Here is an 18,473-nt window from a genome sequence, read left to right as displayed (position 1 = left end):
TAGTTACCGAAACTTCCCGAAGCTTGTGTCAGCCCAGCGATTTTCAAGATTGTACTGCGGCTCCCAGTTTTTAACAGCGAGGCTGCTTAGGCTAGCCGTAATTTGTGCGGCCGGCGGGTATGTGCGTTGCGGCCTACGCGAAAACTATAATCATCATAAACGGGTATGTGCCACGGAAATTGGTAGGTGGTACTACCGGAATAACCACCTCGGCCGAGCCTCGGCCGAACCTAGCTAATGCCAAGCTCAACCTAGCCACACCAAGCTAACCTCAATATAGACAAGTTTACCCAGTTCAACCTAGCTACAACTAGAATAAGCAGCCCGTAGCATAGGCGTATCTACCCCCCCACTTTCGATAGTGGTTATTGTCGGCTGCAGGCTGGGAAACTAACAAGTCAGGCAAAGTTTTACTTTAACGAAGCAATAACGTAATTTTATAATAAAATTTGTCCTACGATTCCGCTGTGACGACTGTCGTCCGTGTGTCATGACCACGCACTGTAGGCTACCTGAGGTGCGGGCTGCCTAATCGACGCTTGTGCATCTTGCGCTCGAGCAGTGCAGAGGAGGCTATCGGTCAGCAGGGGTGCTATAATATTATATCGATCTGTCATGATTTTATTTTGTTCTGCCTGGCCTGAAATTTAAGTAATCCGCGACGCAAATATGGCCGGGAACCAGTAAACGTTTTGAGCTTACACAGTTTACGTAGGCTATTTACTTGCGAGGAATCGGAGGGGAGGAGTACAGGGCCACTTCACCGCTTCTTCGTCCACCCCCCCAACTAAGCTGGGAAAAGTAGGAGGGCAAGGAACGACACCTAGTATATAAATTCGCAGTCATTTGTAATCTTATAACTATACACAACCAGCTCAATGTAGTTTGCTGAAGTATTAATAGAATGAACCTGGTCTTCTTCTTAAGAAAGACTGTATATTAGAGGGCTCTAACAGTAAAGAAGTTGGCACTCAGCTTATCCTGAAGACTTCTGCGAAGCACCTTGCTTTGTCAGTCACATCATGTTTTGTTTAATAAGTGAGAATTTAAGGTACTACAGTCATAGCAGGTTCTTCATACTCATCGTATCTACAACGCCAAACTAAGACTGGGAAGTTTGCTGAAGGCGGCCCAGCCTGCACAATCTGTTTGTGCAGATTCTTCCTTGATTTAAAACAAACAGTTTTGAAAAGCAAGTCATCTTGTATATAAAAAATCACCTCGAATCAAATATATATATATATATTATATATATATATATATATATATATATATATATATATATATATATATATATATATATATATATATATATATATATATACACGGCGGAGTGAGCGACGCCAGCCCCCCCCCCCCCACTCGCGAAGGAGTTGGTACGCCTGCGCCACTGGCGCGCAGATCTATGACAGTTGCAAGCTCTTGGTTTCAGCGCGGGGTTCTGTTTCTGGAGTTTGGACATCCGTGTCGTGTCTGTGACTGACTGTGGTTTAACTCGAACCTCCATGCAGTGAGAATCGATGTAAAAACAACCTAGCATCACCTAGCTAAAGCCGAGCTACGACTTAGGAGCAACCTAGAAACAACCTGCATCACCTAGCTAGGGCCTTGAAACAACCTTGAAGCAACCAGCCTAGTCTTCAGATTTCACGGCCTAGTGCAAGCTTAGCAAATTTTTTTTTTTCCTGAAAGTCGCAAAGCAGTCTTAGTGCACTTTTTTCTCATGGTGTGCGTGTTGGGGGCCCGAGGCTTTTCCGCCGCGGTGTCTCAGTGGTTACGGCGCTAGGCTGCTGACCCAAAAGGCGCGGGTTCGATCCCGGCCGCGGCGCCGTCGCATATCGATGGAGACGGAATGCGCGTACTACGCGATGTCAGTACGCCGTCAGTATGAACGTCATGTGGTCGAAACTATCCGGAGTTCTCAACTACGGGGTCTTTCATTACCTGAGCCGCTTTGGGACGTTTAGCTCCATAAACCAACCAAACAACCAGCATTAGTGCGTTTCGCAAGTCTGCGAAAGTTACTTGTTATTGTGGATTAAACCAACAGAAAATAAAGTGAAGGGAGGCATAAGGAACATTATTTGTAGTTCTTAGCTGTAGCAATACGACATAAATTGAAACGGATGAAAATGGATGAAAAGTTAATAGGCCGCTATATAGGTACCGTACCTACAACCTTAGGATAACGCGTCCGATGCTCTACCAATTGTAGCTCAATTGGTAAGGCTCTGGGACGTTAAACCCCAGATATTATTATTATTAATTGGTAGGGCAAAGGGCGCCTTTCCCGAGTGTTGCAGGTTCTGTCCCTACCGGTGGCAAGTTGATTTTTCATCCATTTTCATTCCTTTCCATTTGTGCAGTTATTACTACAGTACAGTTAAAAACTACAAATAATATTCCCTATGCCTCCCTCTGCACCATTGTTGCTTTAACTAGGCCGTGTCCAACAAAGAAACTAGCCCACAATTCATTGCCTTTCGTTGTTATTCTGGACGTCGGCTGGCCACAGTCAACGTCGTCGCTTTGAAAATCCCATACTCGGCCGTTTTTGGTGCGATCACACGACAACGTATACTGGTGAATCTGTATGACCTAAGTAACAGCGATTTACGACGGCAAGGCTTCATTGTTTTCTGGGAGCACCCGTGTAACATTTTATTTTCTACGCGCTGCATAGCGATAACGCTGTCGCACTCAGTTTCCCACGGGAGACCTTGGCCATACTACACAATCGCACGATCGGATTGTTATCGCCATACGGCGAGTAAGTGAAGAAAACAAAAAGAAAGAAAGAACGTAAGAAGGATCACGTGCCTCAGCGGGCTTCCTATCAGCTCAGACGGAGCACGCTTGCTTTTGCTGCTGATAAATAGCCGGTCGTGAACCGAGTGAGAGTCGGCGCTCACCACAACGTGGATGCCTACTGCAGCGCAAGTCCGAAGAGATCTATCTTCTCTAGCAACTTTCCGAGTTTGAAGCAACACATGATCTGTCTAGTTGGGTACAGTGAATAGAGGTGAGCCATGTGCATTTCTTTTTTTAAATTTACCATTTAAGCCTGCAGGTTTCATGCAACAACCAAAGAGAAATCAATAACGTCCAATGTTTTCCCTTTTTTTCTTGAGAAGGTTGTTCTTGCCGGGCGTGTCGTAAGAAGCATTCGAGACCAGACTGGTTGGTTGAATGGCCGCTGGTGAAATGAAGTATATTACAGAAAGTGCGAACGATGCGCCTTAAAAAGATGAAACGGTTTTCGTATAAAGCACGTATGAAGCACGTAAGAAACTTTTTTCACGGAGATGGCTTTGAAGAGGGTTCCAAGTAGCCGTTGGGGCGCCTTAACATGTTGGCTATAACATTCTAACTGCATTACACCGTAAACTTATTATAACAATGACACGCTTTTATTTGGTTGACAATGTAAGTATTAGCATTAGTCTCAATTCTCGTGACTTAAAGATTCTTTTGTTTTGCGTATTCGCCGTGTTTATAGCGATCTGTGTGTGATTTTGTTTCTCACGAAACACTTATTTTGTTATTCCTGTGCGTCGTTGGCATAGGTTATAAGCCCCTCTACACAAGCAATTGTTTAACTTGCAATACATTTCACTGCCGTATGTTAGTACCACGGTATTAAGTGCGGAGCACTTTAGGGGCCCGGGCTGTCGTATGCTGTCGTCACTTGGCGTAACGCATTCAAAACCACGTGTGAAAACAGAAAAAAAAAACGAGGAAGCAAGCGAGAAAGAGAGAGAAAGAAAGGGAAGAAATAGGAATAAAAATACAAATAAATAGAAATAAAGAGAGAAAAAAGAGACAGAAAAGGCTCGAAAAGAGAAAAAGGAAGAGAGAGAGGAGGAAAGAAAGTGAAAACTGAAGAGAAAAACAAAGAAGGCTTCCCAGCTCCGCACTTCCTTCAGGCTTGGCAGCCCTAGCGCGAAGCTCCCTTAATTTTTTCGCTTCATTGCCCTCCAAACAATGGTTCCGACTTACGCTAGTGTAATGTGCCCTCGTGAATGCTGTGATACGTGCATGCCTGTATTTGTGTTTGTGCGCGCACGTGCGCGAACATGCCCGTGCTGCACGTGCACGTGCTATTGTGCGCGCCTCTGTAGGCGCATGGGCCCCTGCATGAGTGTTCGTGTCCATCTAGATACGCACTAATGATCTCGCATCTCTTTGAAGTTGAGGCTATATGCAAACAACTTCATACACACCTGCAAAATGAAACACGAAGGCACTCACAGCACTGGTTATCAAATGCCGAGGAAGTTATGCTTAAGAAAGCACATTTACTTCAAAGTAATGAACAGCACAAATGCTAAATGTCATATGGCATCGCTTCACAACTTTTCCGAAAGCTAATCAGGTGCCAGGCTGGTTACGAAACTGAGCAAAGGCTGGGTCAGTTTCGTAACCTAAGAGGCGTATCCGGTCGGCGAGAACAATACACTTATCAGCGAAGGCTAAAACTGAGATCCAAAATATGTCAAGCAGCGTCAACAATCGAGGTACGTCGTAAAATATACGATATGACGGTGTAAGCCGAACAGAAATACGCCTTCTTCGTCAATGCGGAATTTCGTTGGCTGGACTAGACTTGCGTGATGATATGCTGTGATCTTAGCCTGGCTTAGATTCAACAGCAGCAGAATATCAGTAAACCCATTGAACTACTTAGCATAATGTTGTTTAGTGCGGCGGTTGCAAAGTCGACTTCTCAATCATATTGAGAATAATAATTTTGAGCTAAGTAGGCAAACGGCTGCTTCGAATAACACCGCGTCAGAGCAAGTCATTGTTAATGCCGTGGAGGTACTTAGGACTGAAGAAATGCAATATTGGCAAGAGTTTGAACTGGAGAGTAGGCGACATGTAGCCACGCAATAAGCGAAGTTTCTCTTTTAGCTCCATCCTTTGACCTTTCTTCGTTGTTCCAATACCCTCTGAACTTCTACTTCCTTTTTGAGAAAAATACAATTGTTTTTTAAAACTGACCTTTATATATTTCAATAAATAACGGGCTTATCCGTACTAGACGCTTCTTGCAAATGAGCCTTGAAATGATGTACTTTAAAGTCATTAGCGCGTTACCCAACGCAGGCAAATATCTTATCGTAGCTTGATCGTTGTTCAAGATATCCTTGACATTTGTACGATTTCTTGCTACCAGAAGATTCGAGAGAGTAAAACGCATTAAAAAAAAAGGGGGGGGGGGAGAGATGGACACAGAAACGCTGACCATCGCAGATATGTTTTCTTTGGCTCGTTCCGTGCCAAGTCTTCCGGACATATTGCTCACCAATCTCAAGTGTTTTGTTAAATGATACGTGGCAATTAAAAAAAAGAAAAAAACTTACTCGCAGTATTTCTCGATTTCATTTATGCTGCAACTATTTTTAGACGTTAGATATCTGTTTTGCTCAAGTACGTGATACATGAATCTGCCTGGAAATTAGGCAGAAGTTCACCGAAGGACGGCAGCTGGAGGAGACGAAAAATTATCGGACACGAGGTGGCGCTTTAGCCAACGTTTAAACAAGCGAATTTGTCTTCACTTAGAGCCTTGACGGAAGACAAATCCTTGACTAGACGTTGGCTCCAGCGGTAGCAAGTCTTCAAGGATTATTCATCTCTGCCCGGAAATTAATGTGAAAGTTATTTTCAGTGTTTTACACGTAAGTTCACCTGCTTAACCTGCAAAATTTTTTCTTCATATATGCAGTGGCATTTATTGGTTGCCTATAGGAAGAACAAAGTTCCAAATTTTGAAAAAGAGTTACGTTGACAATATATAATGAAAAAACGGCAATTCATTTGTTCATCTTAACCATTTCACTAATGAATGCTGAAGACACGTAGATTGCACAAATAATTTTTTTCTGTCAGTATCTTGCCCAGATTTAGTAAAGAAAAAATTAGAAGCGCACCAAAGTCGCTATTAATCAACTTGTAGTCATGATTTTGACAGTGAAGTGTGCCATGAAGATATGTGACATAAAGAACATAAGACAGACCAAGTTGCTGGATTACCGTTTCCGTAGTTTCTTTTGTTTTACTTTTGGTTTAGGCAAGGTATGCATGTTTCATAATCACCCATTAACCATGCTGGGGGATATTTTCGTTGTCGCCGCTTCACCCCTCACCACAATGGCAGTCATGCTTCAGGCAGTTAACACGTGTACCGCTTAACCTATTTAATATTTTAATTATTTGATTCAATACCTTCAATGCCCGAAGGAATTACAGAAGTGAGTGGTGATGGAAAACAATATACGTCACTGGTAACGATTGCCAGCGGCAAGTATATATAGTGGCGATCGTTGAAAGCCGATTGAAATGTAGGTGCACTTAAAATGGTGATGACGGAGGTGGGCAGGTGGCTCCATTCCTCGGCTCTTTCTGGCATAAATTAATCACCGAAAAAGTCCCTAAGACAAAAAGAGACTTCAAATGTATGGCAGTGATTAGTACGACACGATAAATAACATATCTCACTAATAAGTTCACATGTCATGTGTGGATTATGAAAAATCATGTGAAATAACGATGAATGAGACACTTGTGCACGCAGAGCGAGCTTGGGAAGTTACAAAGTGAGTTTCGTCGACGATACGCCTGAAAAACGGGGACTAATTTGGCAGCGTGAAACGTGCATTACGATTTTTTAGTGATTCTATATGGTTAAGAAGGTGCTTTATTTGTGTTTCACAAAGCGCATGCATATTCACGCTTAGACCTTACAACTGTTTTATATGACATTAATTTAAGAGACGATGACGTCCTTGAAAAGTTGTGGCGTAAGTAACCTGATGATCGATTAGCATTATTAACGACGGAGTTGACGTGGGTTTAAACTGTAGCGCCAATTTCATCAGCACTTAATGGCTCGAATGTGTTTCGAAGTCCTCAAAACCAATACCAATACATATCGTAGACTAATATTTGTGTATTGCACCGCAGGGGTTCTGCAATGTTACACAGCGAAATAATTTCCCGGTTAATTTTCCTGCCAAGCCATGTTTTACATGACTGAGAATATTTTGGAAGCACGTGCGGAAATAATCTTTAAAACAAAAACGGCCCTTCACTGTAACTCCTATAGCATAAAAACGCCATTGCTTTTAACGGAACGAGCAATTTTTTTCTTGTTGCTTCTTTCGTCGTCACTGACTTCGTTGTTCGGGTGTAGTAAAATATATTTCCCTGCTTATATGAACGGTTTCGCTGTAGGCACTTGTACTTAAGGAAAGGAGGAACGGGCGAGAGAGGAAAGGCAGGGCCGTTATAGCCAGTCTAGAAAAACCGGTATGCTACCCTCCACTAAGAAAAGAGATAGAGGAGCTTGAAAGTTGAGAGAGAGAAAGAGAAACAGGAAGAGGGCGAGCACACGCACGCACAATGTCACACTCCGCACAGTCACAATATAGCTATATAACCGCCGGTGCAAGTCGGTTGCCTTCAAGAATTTTAACAGTGCCTTCTTGCCTTCGTCCGCGATGACTTCTCAGGACGACATTGTGGCTACCGCCGTCGTCGGTCTGTGGCCTGGGTCAGTTAGAGCGACTGCGACCGATTTCTCTGCGCTTTGTATCCTGGACAGTCGCAAGAATATGCGTTTTACAGTCTCCTCGCTACCACAGTTATCACAAAGAGGGCTGTCACGAAGAGGAAAATGACTTCGTGAATGCCACTCCTGGACATAAACGACAAAGTAGGGTGGCCTATTTTCGGTCGGGTCCTGCAGGCATCAGAAAACGTTACATACAGAAGTACACAAGCCCAGAGGCTAACGTAAATACTACAGATAGGTGTCCGTTTGGTTGTCAGAATATTTTCACGCACCTGTTCAACTGAATCCTCACGAACGCGAGAGACAATGTCTTTTCCGACTACACGCCATAGTTTTCCAACAAAACGCAGCAGACACTTCTTTTAATGACGCCGGCACGAGCGCCAAGTGCCTAACTAATTCAAAGCCGGGCTTTCCGGCGCTTTATCTCTCGACATTGGGCGAACGCTTATCCCCGGTACCTATGACCACTCCGCGCACTTTTGTGTACAAATTACGATCTTTGCTCCCCTCGCAAGAAAACGAGCGCCCGCGTAGGCAGTAACTTGTGTGGCTGCGTGATGCATAAGTACGTTCTACGCATCGTCCACATATGAGTTGCAGCTTTTTGTTTTCATCATCTATGCGCGAATGGCCTCGCGAAAACAGATGAACTCCGAGGAAGCTGTGCCACTTTACGGTGCCGGGTCCTTTAGCGAAGGCAACGCGCATACGAGCGGTGCCTCTAATCCTGCATCCCGGAGCAGTGCATGAAAACTAGATCAGCGTGTCGGAGAAAGGTTGGCTGCCACGTTGCTGACTCTGCGAATAGCGCACTCAGACTGGAGCAATCTTGTTAGGTCCGTGGCGTAGGTACGCGTGCGCAAGCACGTGCTGGTCGACGCGTAAAATGCTTGGCCGACCGCAGACACCTCGGTGCGACGGAGCGGTGGGGGGTCTCGCGCTTGAATCCCAGCCCGGCTAAAAGTTCGAGGCGCTTAAATGTGACTCGTCAGCCTGGAGGCGACGTCTCGGATATCCACAGTAAGCTCTCGCTTACGGTGAATAATAGGACGACCGGTTTCAGTTCGGTGTACTGCGCTCGACGATTCGAAGGGTTGTATGCACGAGGAAGGGTTGCATGCACGTTGTTTACGCAAAGACAATGTGTGCGACAAACGAAGCTGCGTTTCTTTATTACATATACATACGCTTGTTCCTGTTTCATTTCTGTCTGAAATCGCCAACCTCTCAGTGTTCAAAGGGAAGCGTGGTTATTTATTAAAACCTGCGCTTTAGTGCAGATCTCATGACACCTGAGCGTATGCTTTGTGAAATCAGACACGCTAAGTGATCTTCCCTTGCTGATTACCTTGCAGCACAAAATGTAATTCATTATAAGTAAAACTAATCTCATTACATGACCTCCCCAAGCCGCGCGATCACTATAATGCATCACACTTGCTTCCCCACGCTCCAGTTTTCGTATGCAGATTCACTTTCGATACTGTCACCTTCGACAGCCGTATTTGTCAATCAAGAATAATTCCAGTATCACATTAAATCTTGATATCAATCCAATAAAGCATGCCTCTGTACTTAGGAGGCCTTCATTTTTCTAGTGATAGGATTCTATAGCATACTAGACCAATACATTATCAGTAGAATATTAGATTGAATGCCGCTTTCACGGTATGCCGTCCTGAATGATATACAATAAGGAAACACTAGTGTACCGTGATTTGTGTTCGGGTCGAAGAACTTCATGTGGTCATTACTTATTCGAAGCTCCCACATACGTCGTCTATCATCGCACATGTGTGTTGCTTCGTGATGCCAAACTCAGCGTTTCAATCACCGATGAGCACTAGCTAGGCGCACTTCCAATAAAGCTCGGCGTGGAGAATAAGACACGCCAACACGTACGAAGTCTAAGACGCATTCCAAGCGGCGACCGTATGGAACTCACTTCCCTCTTAAGTCCGGCTTGCAGCCCGCCGTGGCAAGATTTAACTTAAGCCCCGCGTTAACAGTGCATGCGGAGCAGCTACATGTGTTCTTATAACGAATTTCATGTGTAACCGCATCGATGACATTTCCATCCACATTACACAACCACCACAGCGGGATATGTGGTACGTACATCTTGGCACCGGGCAATGCAAATAATAATAATAATAATAATAATAATAATAATAATAATAATAATAATAATAATAATAATAATAATAATAATAATAATAATAATAATAATAATAATTGCTCGGGTTTAACGTCTCAAAGAGACGGCGTGTAGTGGAGGGCTCCGGTAATTTCGACCTTCGTCTGGAGGTCGAAATTACCGGAGTCCTCCACTACACGACCTTCGTCTGGAGGTCGACCTCCGCCTGGAGTTGTTTAATGTGCACCCAAATCTAAGCACACGGGACTTTAGCATTTTGTCTCCATAGGAAGGCGGCCGTCGCGCCCGGGACTCGATCCCCCGACCTGCGGGTCAGCAGTCAAGCACCATAACTACTAGACCGCCGCGGCAGGTGCAAAACAAAATAGATAAAGATACCCGTTTGTTGCTTTATTTCTCACAGTGTGCTTCTTTTCATCTTCGGGTTTCATTCGTCTCCAGCTTTCATTTGCCGCCAGACACCCACTTCTTACTTGATCTTGATCTCGCATACAACCATTCTTGTACATGGCGAAACGGTGCAACGCTAACGTGCCACCGAAACCAGAACAGCTGAGCTTCGCGAAAACGGAAGCAGCCCACTTGGTCGGGGACCGCCGTTAGCGAGTAGAACCTGCAGCGGACGCACGTCCGTTCCGTGCACGCGCCAGCTCGCACCGCTCCTGACCGGACGGTCTCGGTGGTGCGCATGATTGCCTTTCTGATTACGTGGTGCCTACCCGCGCTCGCCAGCGAGGGAGGCCGCAGGTGTCTTGAAGCTTCACTCCTTCGTCGTTTCTGCGGCGCGCGATAATGCTGTGATGGTGTGGGGGCTACGGGTATACGGCCGCAGGCCGTCCTGTGGCGGTCCGCGCACGCTTCCCCTGTCGAGCTCTGCTGCCACTTCCTTTACTTTTCTTAGTTTCTTACGATTGTTCTCCGGCCACTGCCCGGCGTGAGACTAGGGCGGCTTATGCGTGGTCCGCTGTCTGCGAGCGCGTAAGCTTCTCGTCCCGTGAATTGAGGTGCCTGCAACTGTAGGGAAAATCCGCCGACGAAATTCCCCGCAGCCTTTTTTGCACGCTGTTCCCTACGGCACCCTCTCCCTATTTCCCACTGTCTTTCTTGCGCCTCATCGTTCCCAGCTGCCTTTATTCTTATACCTTAACACGCCTGCTTTTGGTGTTTCGCCGTCAGCAGTTTTCTATACGTGCGCAGATCTTGCGCGTCTGTGGTGTAAGAATATTTTTTGCGTATTTTGGATCGTAGACTGGAGATTCAATATCCATCTGCAGCGATGTATGTCTGCTTTTGCGAAGTTTCTGCGTGCACGGCTGTTTCGTGTTGCAAGGGCAGTTTCACGCGATTCAAATGAAGCTTATTTCTAAAGGAAATCCTTGGGAAACAGGTCGACTATGCGCTGGTATAGCTTGCGAAATACCCGATTTTTTCTCGCGTTGGCAAACAAAGCATTATGGAGCAGAGTCCTCTAGACTATCCTTCTTTCACCTACCTTTTTTGGTCTTTTTTTAGCTCAATTGAAACCGACCCTGATCGGAAAGGTCGCTCTTTCTATTCGTGGCGAAAATATGGGATGCATTGATGTAACGGGGAGAAAATGGCAAAAATGATGACTATAGCATTACCTTCATCTGATAGATAGATAGATAGATAGATAGATAGATAGATAGATAGATAGATAGATAGATAGATAGATAGATAGATAGATAGATAGATAGATAGATAGATAGATAGATAGATAGATAGATAGATAGATAGATAGATAGATAGGTAGGTAGGTAGGTAGGTAGGTAGGTAGGTAGGTAGGTAGGTAGGTAGGTAGGTAGGTAGGTAGGTAGGTAGGTAGGTAGGTAGGTAGGTAGGTAGGTAGGTAGGTAGGTAGGTAGGTAGGTAGGTAGGTAGGTAGGTAGGTAGGTAGGTAGGTAGGTAGGTAGGTAGGTAGGTAGGTAGGTAGGTAGGTAGGTAGGTAGGTAGGTAGGTAGGTAGGTAGGTAGGTAGGTAGGTAGGTAGGTAGGTAGGTAGGTAGGTAGGTAGGTGGGTGGGTGGGTGGGTGGGTGGGTGGGTGGGTGGGTAGGTGGGTAGGTGGGTAGGTGGGTAGGTGGGTAGGTGGGTAGGTAGGTAGGTAGGCAGGCAGGCAGGCAGGCAGGCAGGCAGGCAGGCAGGCAGGCAGGCAGGCAGGCACAGGAGTCATTCAGGAAACTATTTAGGAAGCCTTGATGTTTATGTTTTATATTAGCAATGTAACAAATATTAGTGACCGAGCTAATAATATTTTGTGTGAAAATGATGAAATAGTGCAATATAAAAGTAAGAGCATGCAATCTCTCGTATCAGTTATGAACAAAACAAGGCAACCGCTCAGTGCACCAAACTGTTTGAACTGTTTGCTTATAAATGCCCCTTCCACTTAATATTAAACATAAATAAATGGCAACAAAAACAAAACAAAGCGCGTGCTGCGCTTTGTGCGGCTGTCATTGGAACTAACGATGAAATTTGAAAATGTTGCCAGTTTTTGGGAAAAACAGCAATTTTCCGGAGGATGGCTCTTCCTTACGTTATTCCTCACTGTACTGCTGTTTCGAAACTACTACAGCCATGTCCACGCGATCAGAGTGAGTGTTCGGCAGTAAATACAATCGCCGCCTTTGCTGCAAAATTTCTCGCATTTTGCGCTAACAGCACGGAACGATCACTGTCGAGTTCGTATCGGGCGCTTCGGCAACACCTTAGGTGACGTCATGACCATCTTCTACAACTAGAACTTCTTTTTTCTTTCTTGGAATCTCTCGCAGCTGCTCCTGTAGCATTTGGTTAAAAGTTTCAACGTGCTGTTACTTATGCCATATGTTACACGGAGTTATTGTATGAAAGGGGTGATAAATTTTTACAGCTTTCTGCAACCTCATTTTTCGAAGTTCTTCAGCTTCCCAAAGCACCTGTCGGTATCAATTCTCTCGCGTCGTACGTGTTTACCTGCGTATATCGGCACTTTACTGGTTTTTATGTACTTTCTTTTTGTTCGGGCCTCAGTTTTATTGTTCAAATAAAAGAACTAGGCCCGATGACGTCTCAAAGATTTTACAACAGCTGCTAGTGCGATGTTGGGGCTATTGTTGCTGCAGTAGCCGGCGGAATGACGATTGTTGTGCTGCCGTGCGTCACAAGTGCAAGTCGCTTTGACGACAGAAGATAAGAAAGGCTGCAAGAACGAAATGAGATCGTGGTTTATGCGTGGCTGACTAGTTACTCACTGGTGAGATGATCACTGTGAATTTTCTGTGTTCCCTAGACAGTTACAAAAAAACAGACGTTGGAATGTCAAGACATCTAAAACAAACGTAATCCCTACTTCCACATTTGGCCTATTTTCCATTGTTATCAGGAGGTCGATCTAGTTGTGTTGTGCGGGATGATATTATCATATTAGGTTCAACTAGTCACACAGGTTATCGCCAGTGCACAGCTATGTTGATGTGCATCTCGTAGCATGGTCGATGTGCTGTGCTGTGCTGGGAGTGCGTGTGCGTGAGTGTATGTGTATGTGTGTGTGCGTGTGTGTGTGTGCTCGTGTGCGTATGTGTGTGTGCATGTTAGTGTGTGCGCGTGTGTATGTGTGTGTGTGTGTGTGTGTGTGTGTGTGTGTGTGTGTGTGTGTGTGTGTGTGTGTGTGTGTGTGTGTGTGTGTGTGTGTGTGTGTGTGTCATCAGTAGCATATCGAAATAGTGGGCAAATCAGTCATCCCCTTATTCGTTATGGCAGTGACTACTTTTCCTTGCGTAAGTATACTTGCGTAAGGTGTAATTTGCGTGGTGGACTGCGTTGTTGGTGCACGTCCAGAAGTTCCACTTCATCTCGAGTAATTCGAAGCGCGCTTCCCTTTTGTGGAGACGACAGCATAGATAAAATTGACCGTTTCTTAAAGCTGTTGGCCGGGACCCAATCAAGCCATCCACTGTGCATAGCACGGTCCGGGTTTTCAGGGCGAATATATCGCTATCATAGGCGTGCGTAAGAGGGGGGGGAGGGGGGCGTCGCCCCCCCAAGTGACCTAAGAAGGGGGGGGCGCAATTTCTGCCCCATACATTGACGCGCCTAGTCTCCTAAGTGGGGGGGGTGTCAAAATCTGCCTCGTGCAATGACTTAGTAGGGGTGGGGGCGCTGCGATGAACCTTCGCCCCCCCCCCCCGCCCTTATGGAGAACCCTACGCACGCCTATGATCGCAATGACTCCTCCCGAAATCATTTTGACAGGGCTTGGAGAACGCAGGCCGCAGTTCCGCGGTCATTTCCCAGTGTCTCTATGTGTCATGACGTCATGGTACCCTCAGCGGTAACTTAAAGGGCTATGGCACTGCGTTGCTGAGATCAAGGTTGAGGGTTCAGTGCCGGTCATGGCGAATACACTGCATGGCAGGCCGAATGCAGTAATGCATTTTGCGTGCCACGTACTTTGATTTAGACGCAATTTAATGAAACCCTGATGGCCAAGAAGCAATCCGGAGTCGCGCACAAATGCGTGGCTGAATATCATATAAGTAATATGACGTTTGAAACAGCGTAATTTAATCACGGAAGCTGGGCTCTGGGAACTTCATCTGAAAACGTCCTCTCTATGCCGCCGCTCATTGCACAGCCCGACGTGGCAGCCCAACAGACCACCGAGTGCCAAAACGTTGTGCTTTCACGCGATGTCTCGCGTTCGAGTTGAAGCCGGACCACACGTACGCGTTGCTGCGCGTCAGCGCGTGGCTACACGAAGCTGCGCGCCCTCTCTCTCACGCGCTGCAGAGAGTACGTGTGGTCAGGCCTTTACCACCTTTTGTGTCCTGTTACATGACAAACGCAGCTCTAGGAAAGCGAAACCGAAACTGGGGCCGAATTCACAAGATCTCTTTTCGTTGGCGAGTGCTTTCGCCATTGGCCATCCGCCTCTGCTAATGAAGTGTCTGGAGTCAGGATTGGCAGAAATTTTCTCTTGCGAACAACTGTACCATAAGAGTATTGCGTTAATAAGGGCGCTGATTTGTAGCAAATCTAACGTAATAAAATTCTTAAGCTGCTCTGAGATTTCCCAGTACAAACATTTTTTTTACGTACGTTTAAATGTTACAGATATTTACGTAAATCAAAAAGAGGAAAATGCTAATTGAGATTCGCGGAGTTACAGTCCGTTTCGGGGTCATTGTTGTGACATAGAAATTTCTTTACGTTATCACGTGGTTAAGTAGACACGTGAATGGTGAATGTTGGAAAGAAAGACGAAGGCACGAACATATTTTTTTAATTTCCAGGGCCGCCGCCGGCGCCAACCAGCGACGGCTATGATCCCACACAAATTGGCCTTCGGTGTTTCTCTACTGCTTTCATGTTGCTGCGCCGCTAAGGCGGTGGTCACGTTCTCGCTGGAAGGGCAGTGGACAGCCGTGAACACTAACAAGTGTACGTATGTGTGACTTCATTTCGTCTTTCTTCTTCGTCACGTACTGTGATAGCCGTATTTCTGGAAATTACGAATAGCATTTTCTGGAAGGGACGGTAGGCTAAAAGCAACTCAAGAGATCCAGGGTAACTGATAACAGACGCCTTAAAAAAAAACTTTGTACGGCGTATTATTGAGCAAAATTTGATATCATCGCACGGGATCAGGCATGATAAACACCACTACCCACGTGAATCACGTGGCGCATGAATATGAAAACAAGTTTCTTCCACATGTGTGGACATCGAACCTCAAGGAGATATAACGGGCTTATGACGCAAAGAGCATTTCTGGTGCCTGGTCTTGTTTGCGCAGAGGTTAACTAAAGGGACTGTTTGGGGCATGTTGGTAAGTCATAACAGAAATTAAAAGCGCATAATACGACAACAGAGAACATTCTTGATACACACGCCCGCCGATAAACTGCAATCCTTGTGCAGGTTGACCAGGGCATATGCACCCATGAAGCTTGCTTCGAAAAGAGGCATCAGTCTACATTCGTTGAATGTCTGCAAAGAATCATTTACAATATGCCTTTAACTTGTGGGACCAATTATGTTGGTCAGTGTGGACGCTGTCTGTATAAGAGACTTCGCAAGCATAGCTACAATGTATCTGAAATGAGTTGTTGTTTTTTTAATTCGCGCTGTATAAACTGCATGCATAATCATGCATGGCCACAAGAATACATACGTGTGTTGTCCGGTGTGTGACGCCTGCTCAACTGTTAGTAAAAGTAGGAATCAGTAAATTCTTGAGATCATTGAAGCAGAACTGATTGACAGGTTGGATGGCAACTGTGTGTAAAAATCGTCAATCGCTCTTTCTAGGAAAAAGCTGTCTTTTTTATTTTTGCGTAATGATAGAAATTATCTGCGGGTGGTGCCCACGTGATGTGTTACGGTTTTTGTTTTCGCCATATAGGTGGTCGCTTCTTTCCAAATAAACTATTGTTGTACGTCAGCGCTCGTGGACCTCAAGCCTCTACCCGAGCTTCTAGCCTCTACCCGAACTTGAGTCACCTGAATGCATGTTAGTCACTTGATTGCTGCTTCATGTTTTCTTTCCAGCCATAAAAATTTCCGCCACCGTTCCCGGAGGTATATACACAGACCTGAAGAGGAGTGGCGTCATCGGCGAGCCTTACTACGGTTTTAACGATGTGCGGTACGGATGGGTCGGCTATGAGAACTGGACATTCTCAAAACGTTTTGATGGTATGTACTCTGGGGTCGCTTGATTTTTTTATTTTTTTTTTCGATTGCATATTTCTCTAGTAAGCGGACGAAACTTACATTACACTGGTTACGCCAACAGTAATCGCTGTTGTTACTGACGTTAGCCTGTCATCTTCAGACCACCTACTCATCCTTAGCTTCCGTTCTTCCATAATGCGAAAAAAGTCCACGACGACCACCACTGATATTCGATGTGAACAACGTGTTCTTGTCAACAACGTGTCGTGCTAATAACTGCGCTATATTGTAAAAACAGCGATTGGACATTACACTGAAGCTCAACACAGACTCTGAGACCGCATTTATTTCGGAGGCCAGGACAAGTAATACCGGTCTGGGGGAGTACTACAGTATGTCAGTCGCATGGAAACTTCTTTCTTTGGCAAGGATAGCACTGCGTTCACACGGAATTCGGCGTCGTGCGCGGCAAAATAGCGAAGACTGCCAAAAGATACAAACGCGGCAATGATGATACTCAAACCGAGCACGTATCTACAGCCGGTAGATATATAACAATTTTATAATGATTTCGCCGGAGATGTTAGCCTGCTTCATCGCCTGGCTTGCTACTCGAGCTGTCGGTTGTTGACTATGATACGTACGTACCACGTACGTGAATACGCCTCTAGAGAGGGACAGAATAAGAATAAAAGAAAGGCAGGGAGGTTAACCAGGGCTGAGCCTGTTAGGCTACCTTGCACTGGGAAAGGAGGAGAGAGGAGAGGAGAGGAGAGGAGAGGAGGAGAGAAAAGTCACTGTTCCGGCCGACGTAACAATTCCGCGTTTGATATCACAAGCGGTGAATCAGTCCGGTATCCTTGAGAAAACGCAGCAGCGCTTTCGTTGCCTTTCGAAACTCTGATGGGCAGCCCCACGGTTCCCATATCTTCTCGGCAGTGAATGCGCTTCCGTCCAGGTGATTTAGAGCAGTGGGGAGGTGAAGCCTCTCATTTGCGTCGGGCAGTCACGCTAGCGTGCCTATAAACACTATCGCCTGAGAACGTAAAAACTGTGAAGAATCTGCACCAGGCTAAAAGTCAATAGCTGTTATACGCGTATGAAGAAAGAGTCGCTTGGCTTTTGCAGCCAGTACATGCATGAGTAATGATATAATTAAAGGAAACACGTGTAGTCGTGCTAATAAACTCTACATGTGAAAGTCTGTAGTAGTACAACAAATAAACCGGCGTAGCTTGCTTACCTTTCCTTCTTTTTCTTTTTTTCACCGTACCTTTTCCTTCTCTCTCTTTTTTTCCCTGGCAGTGCCCGATGCGTTGCTCAAACAAGAACGCTTGTCCCTCGTGGCTCACGGCATCGACACTGTGTGCAGGGTCAAGCTGAACGGCGTCGTCTTGTTCGACGCCGACAACATGTACGTTCGGTACATAGCCGACGTGATCGATGTTCTTCACGTAGGTGCATATTGATCATCGTGCGCCTTTTCTCGATACGTTTCTGATTGTGCACTGCACGAAGTTTCTTTAGGAAGGCTAAACGATCCTATCGCAGTGTAGATAATCTATATCCCGACGGGAAGTAACGTCAGTTTCTTTCGGAGATATCCTTCTGTGTGTTGCGTTTCTTTTTGTATAATGTAGGAAATTTCCTTAGGAAGACTAAACCATTCTGTCGCAATGTGGATAATCTATATACCGACAGGAAGTAAGGTCAATTTTATTCTGAGATATCCTTCTTTATGTTGAGTTACATCTTTTGCCGTTTCCTAGTTATGTTCGCTGATGTCAGAAAATCTGACTGGCCTAAAATAAATGGTTTCTCTTAAAACACTTCCAGTGAATTGCCAAATCGACACTGATGTGCCATTGCGATTTTTTTCTTGGTGCCATTGGTTCCAGTTTTTGTTATTGTGTCTTTTGTATACAATGTAGTTCAATTCTATTCAACTTTCATTTCAAAGAGCGCACTTCTCCCAGTTTTACTGTTTTCTCTGCATTCGTGTTGCCGCACGCTGCTATCATGAAAAAGGGACACAAAATTTAAAAACAAGTAAAG

The 18,473-nt window shown here is 45.3% G+C and overlaps 1 protein-coding gene across 4 annotated transcripts in view; it reads left to right on the top strand.

Moving 5' to 3' along the window:
- The window catches only part of LOC119393673 (beta-mannosidase), a 41,933-nt gene that overhangs the window by 351 nt on the left and 23,109 nt on the right, over positions 1-18,473 (top strand). For 2 of the 4 annotated variants that reach the window (XR_005183963.2, XM_037660790.2), the window contains exons 2-4: positions 15,035-15,182; positions 16,293-16,439; positions 17,724-17,872. Coding sequence is in view for 3 of the 4 variants with exons in the window: in XM_037660790.2 (XP_037516718.1) it covers positions 15,035-15,182; positions 16,293-16,439; positions 17,724-17,872 (444 nt within the window). In the remaining variant the exon portion in view is untranslated. Of the gene's footprint in view, positions 1-2,866; positions 3,023-12,978; positions 12,997-15,034; positions 15,183-16,292; positions 16,440-17,723; positions 17,873-18,473 lie in introns of those variants that run through there. The other 2 variants (XM_049416308.1, XM_049416309.1) reach the window with 2 other exon arrangements.

This window comes from Rhipicephalus sanguineus, chromosome 5, assembly GCF_013339695.2.
Source record: "Rhipicephalus sanguineus isolate Rsan-2018 chromosome 5, BIME_Rsan_1.4, whole genome shotgun sequence".
Lineage (NCBI taxonomy): Eukaryota > Metazoa > Arthropoda > Arachnida > Ixodida > Ixodidae > Rhipicephalus > Rhipicephalus sanguineus.
This window is presented reverse-complemented; position numbering and strand designations above follow the sequence as displayed.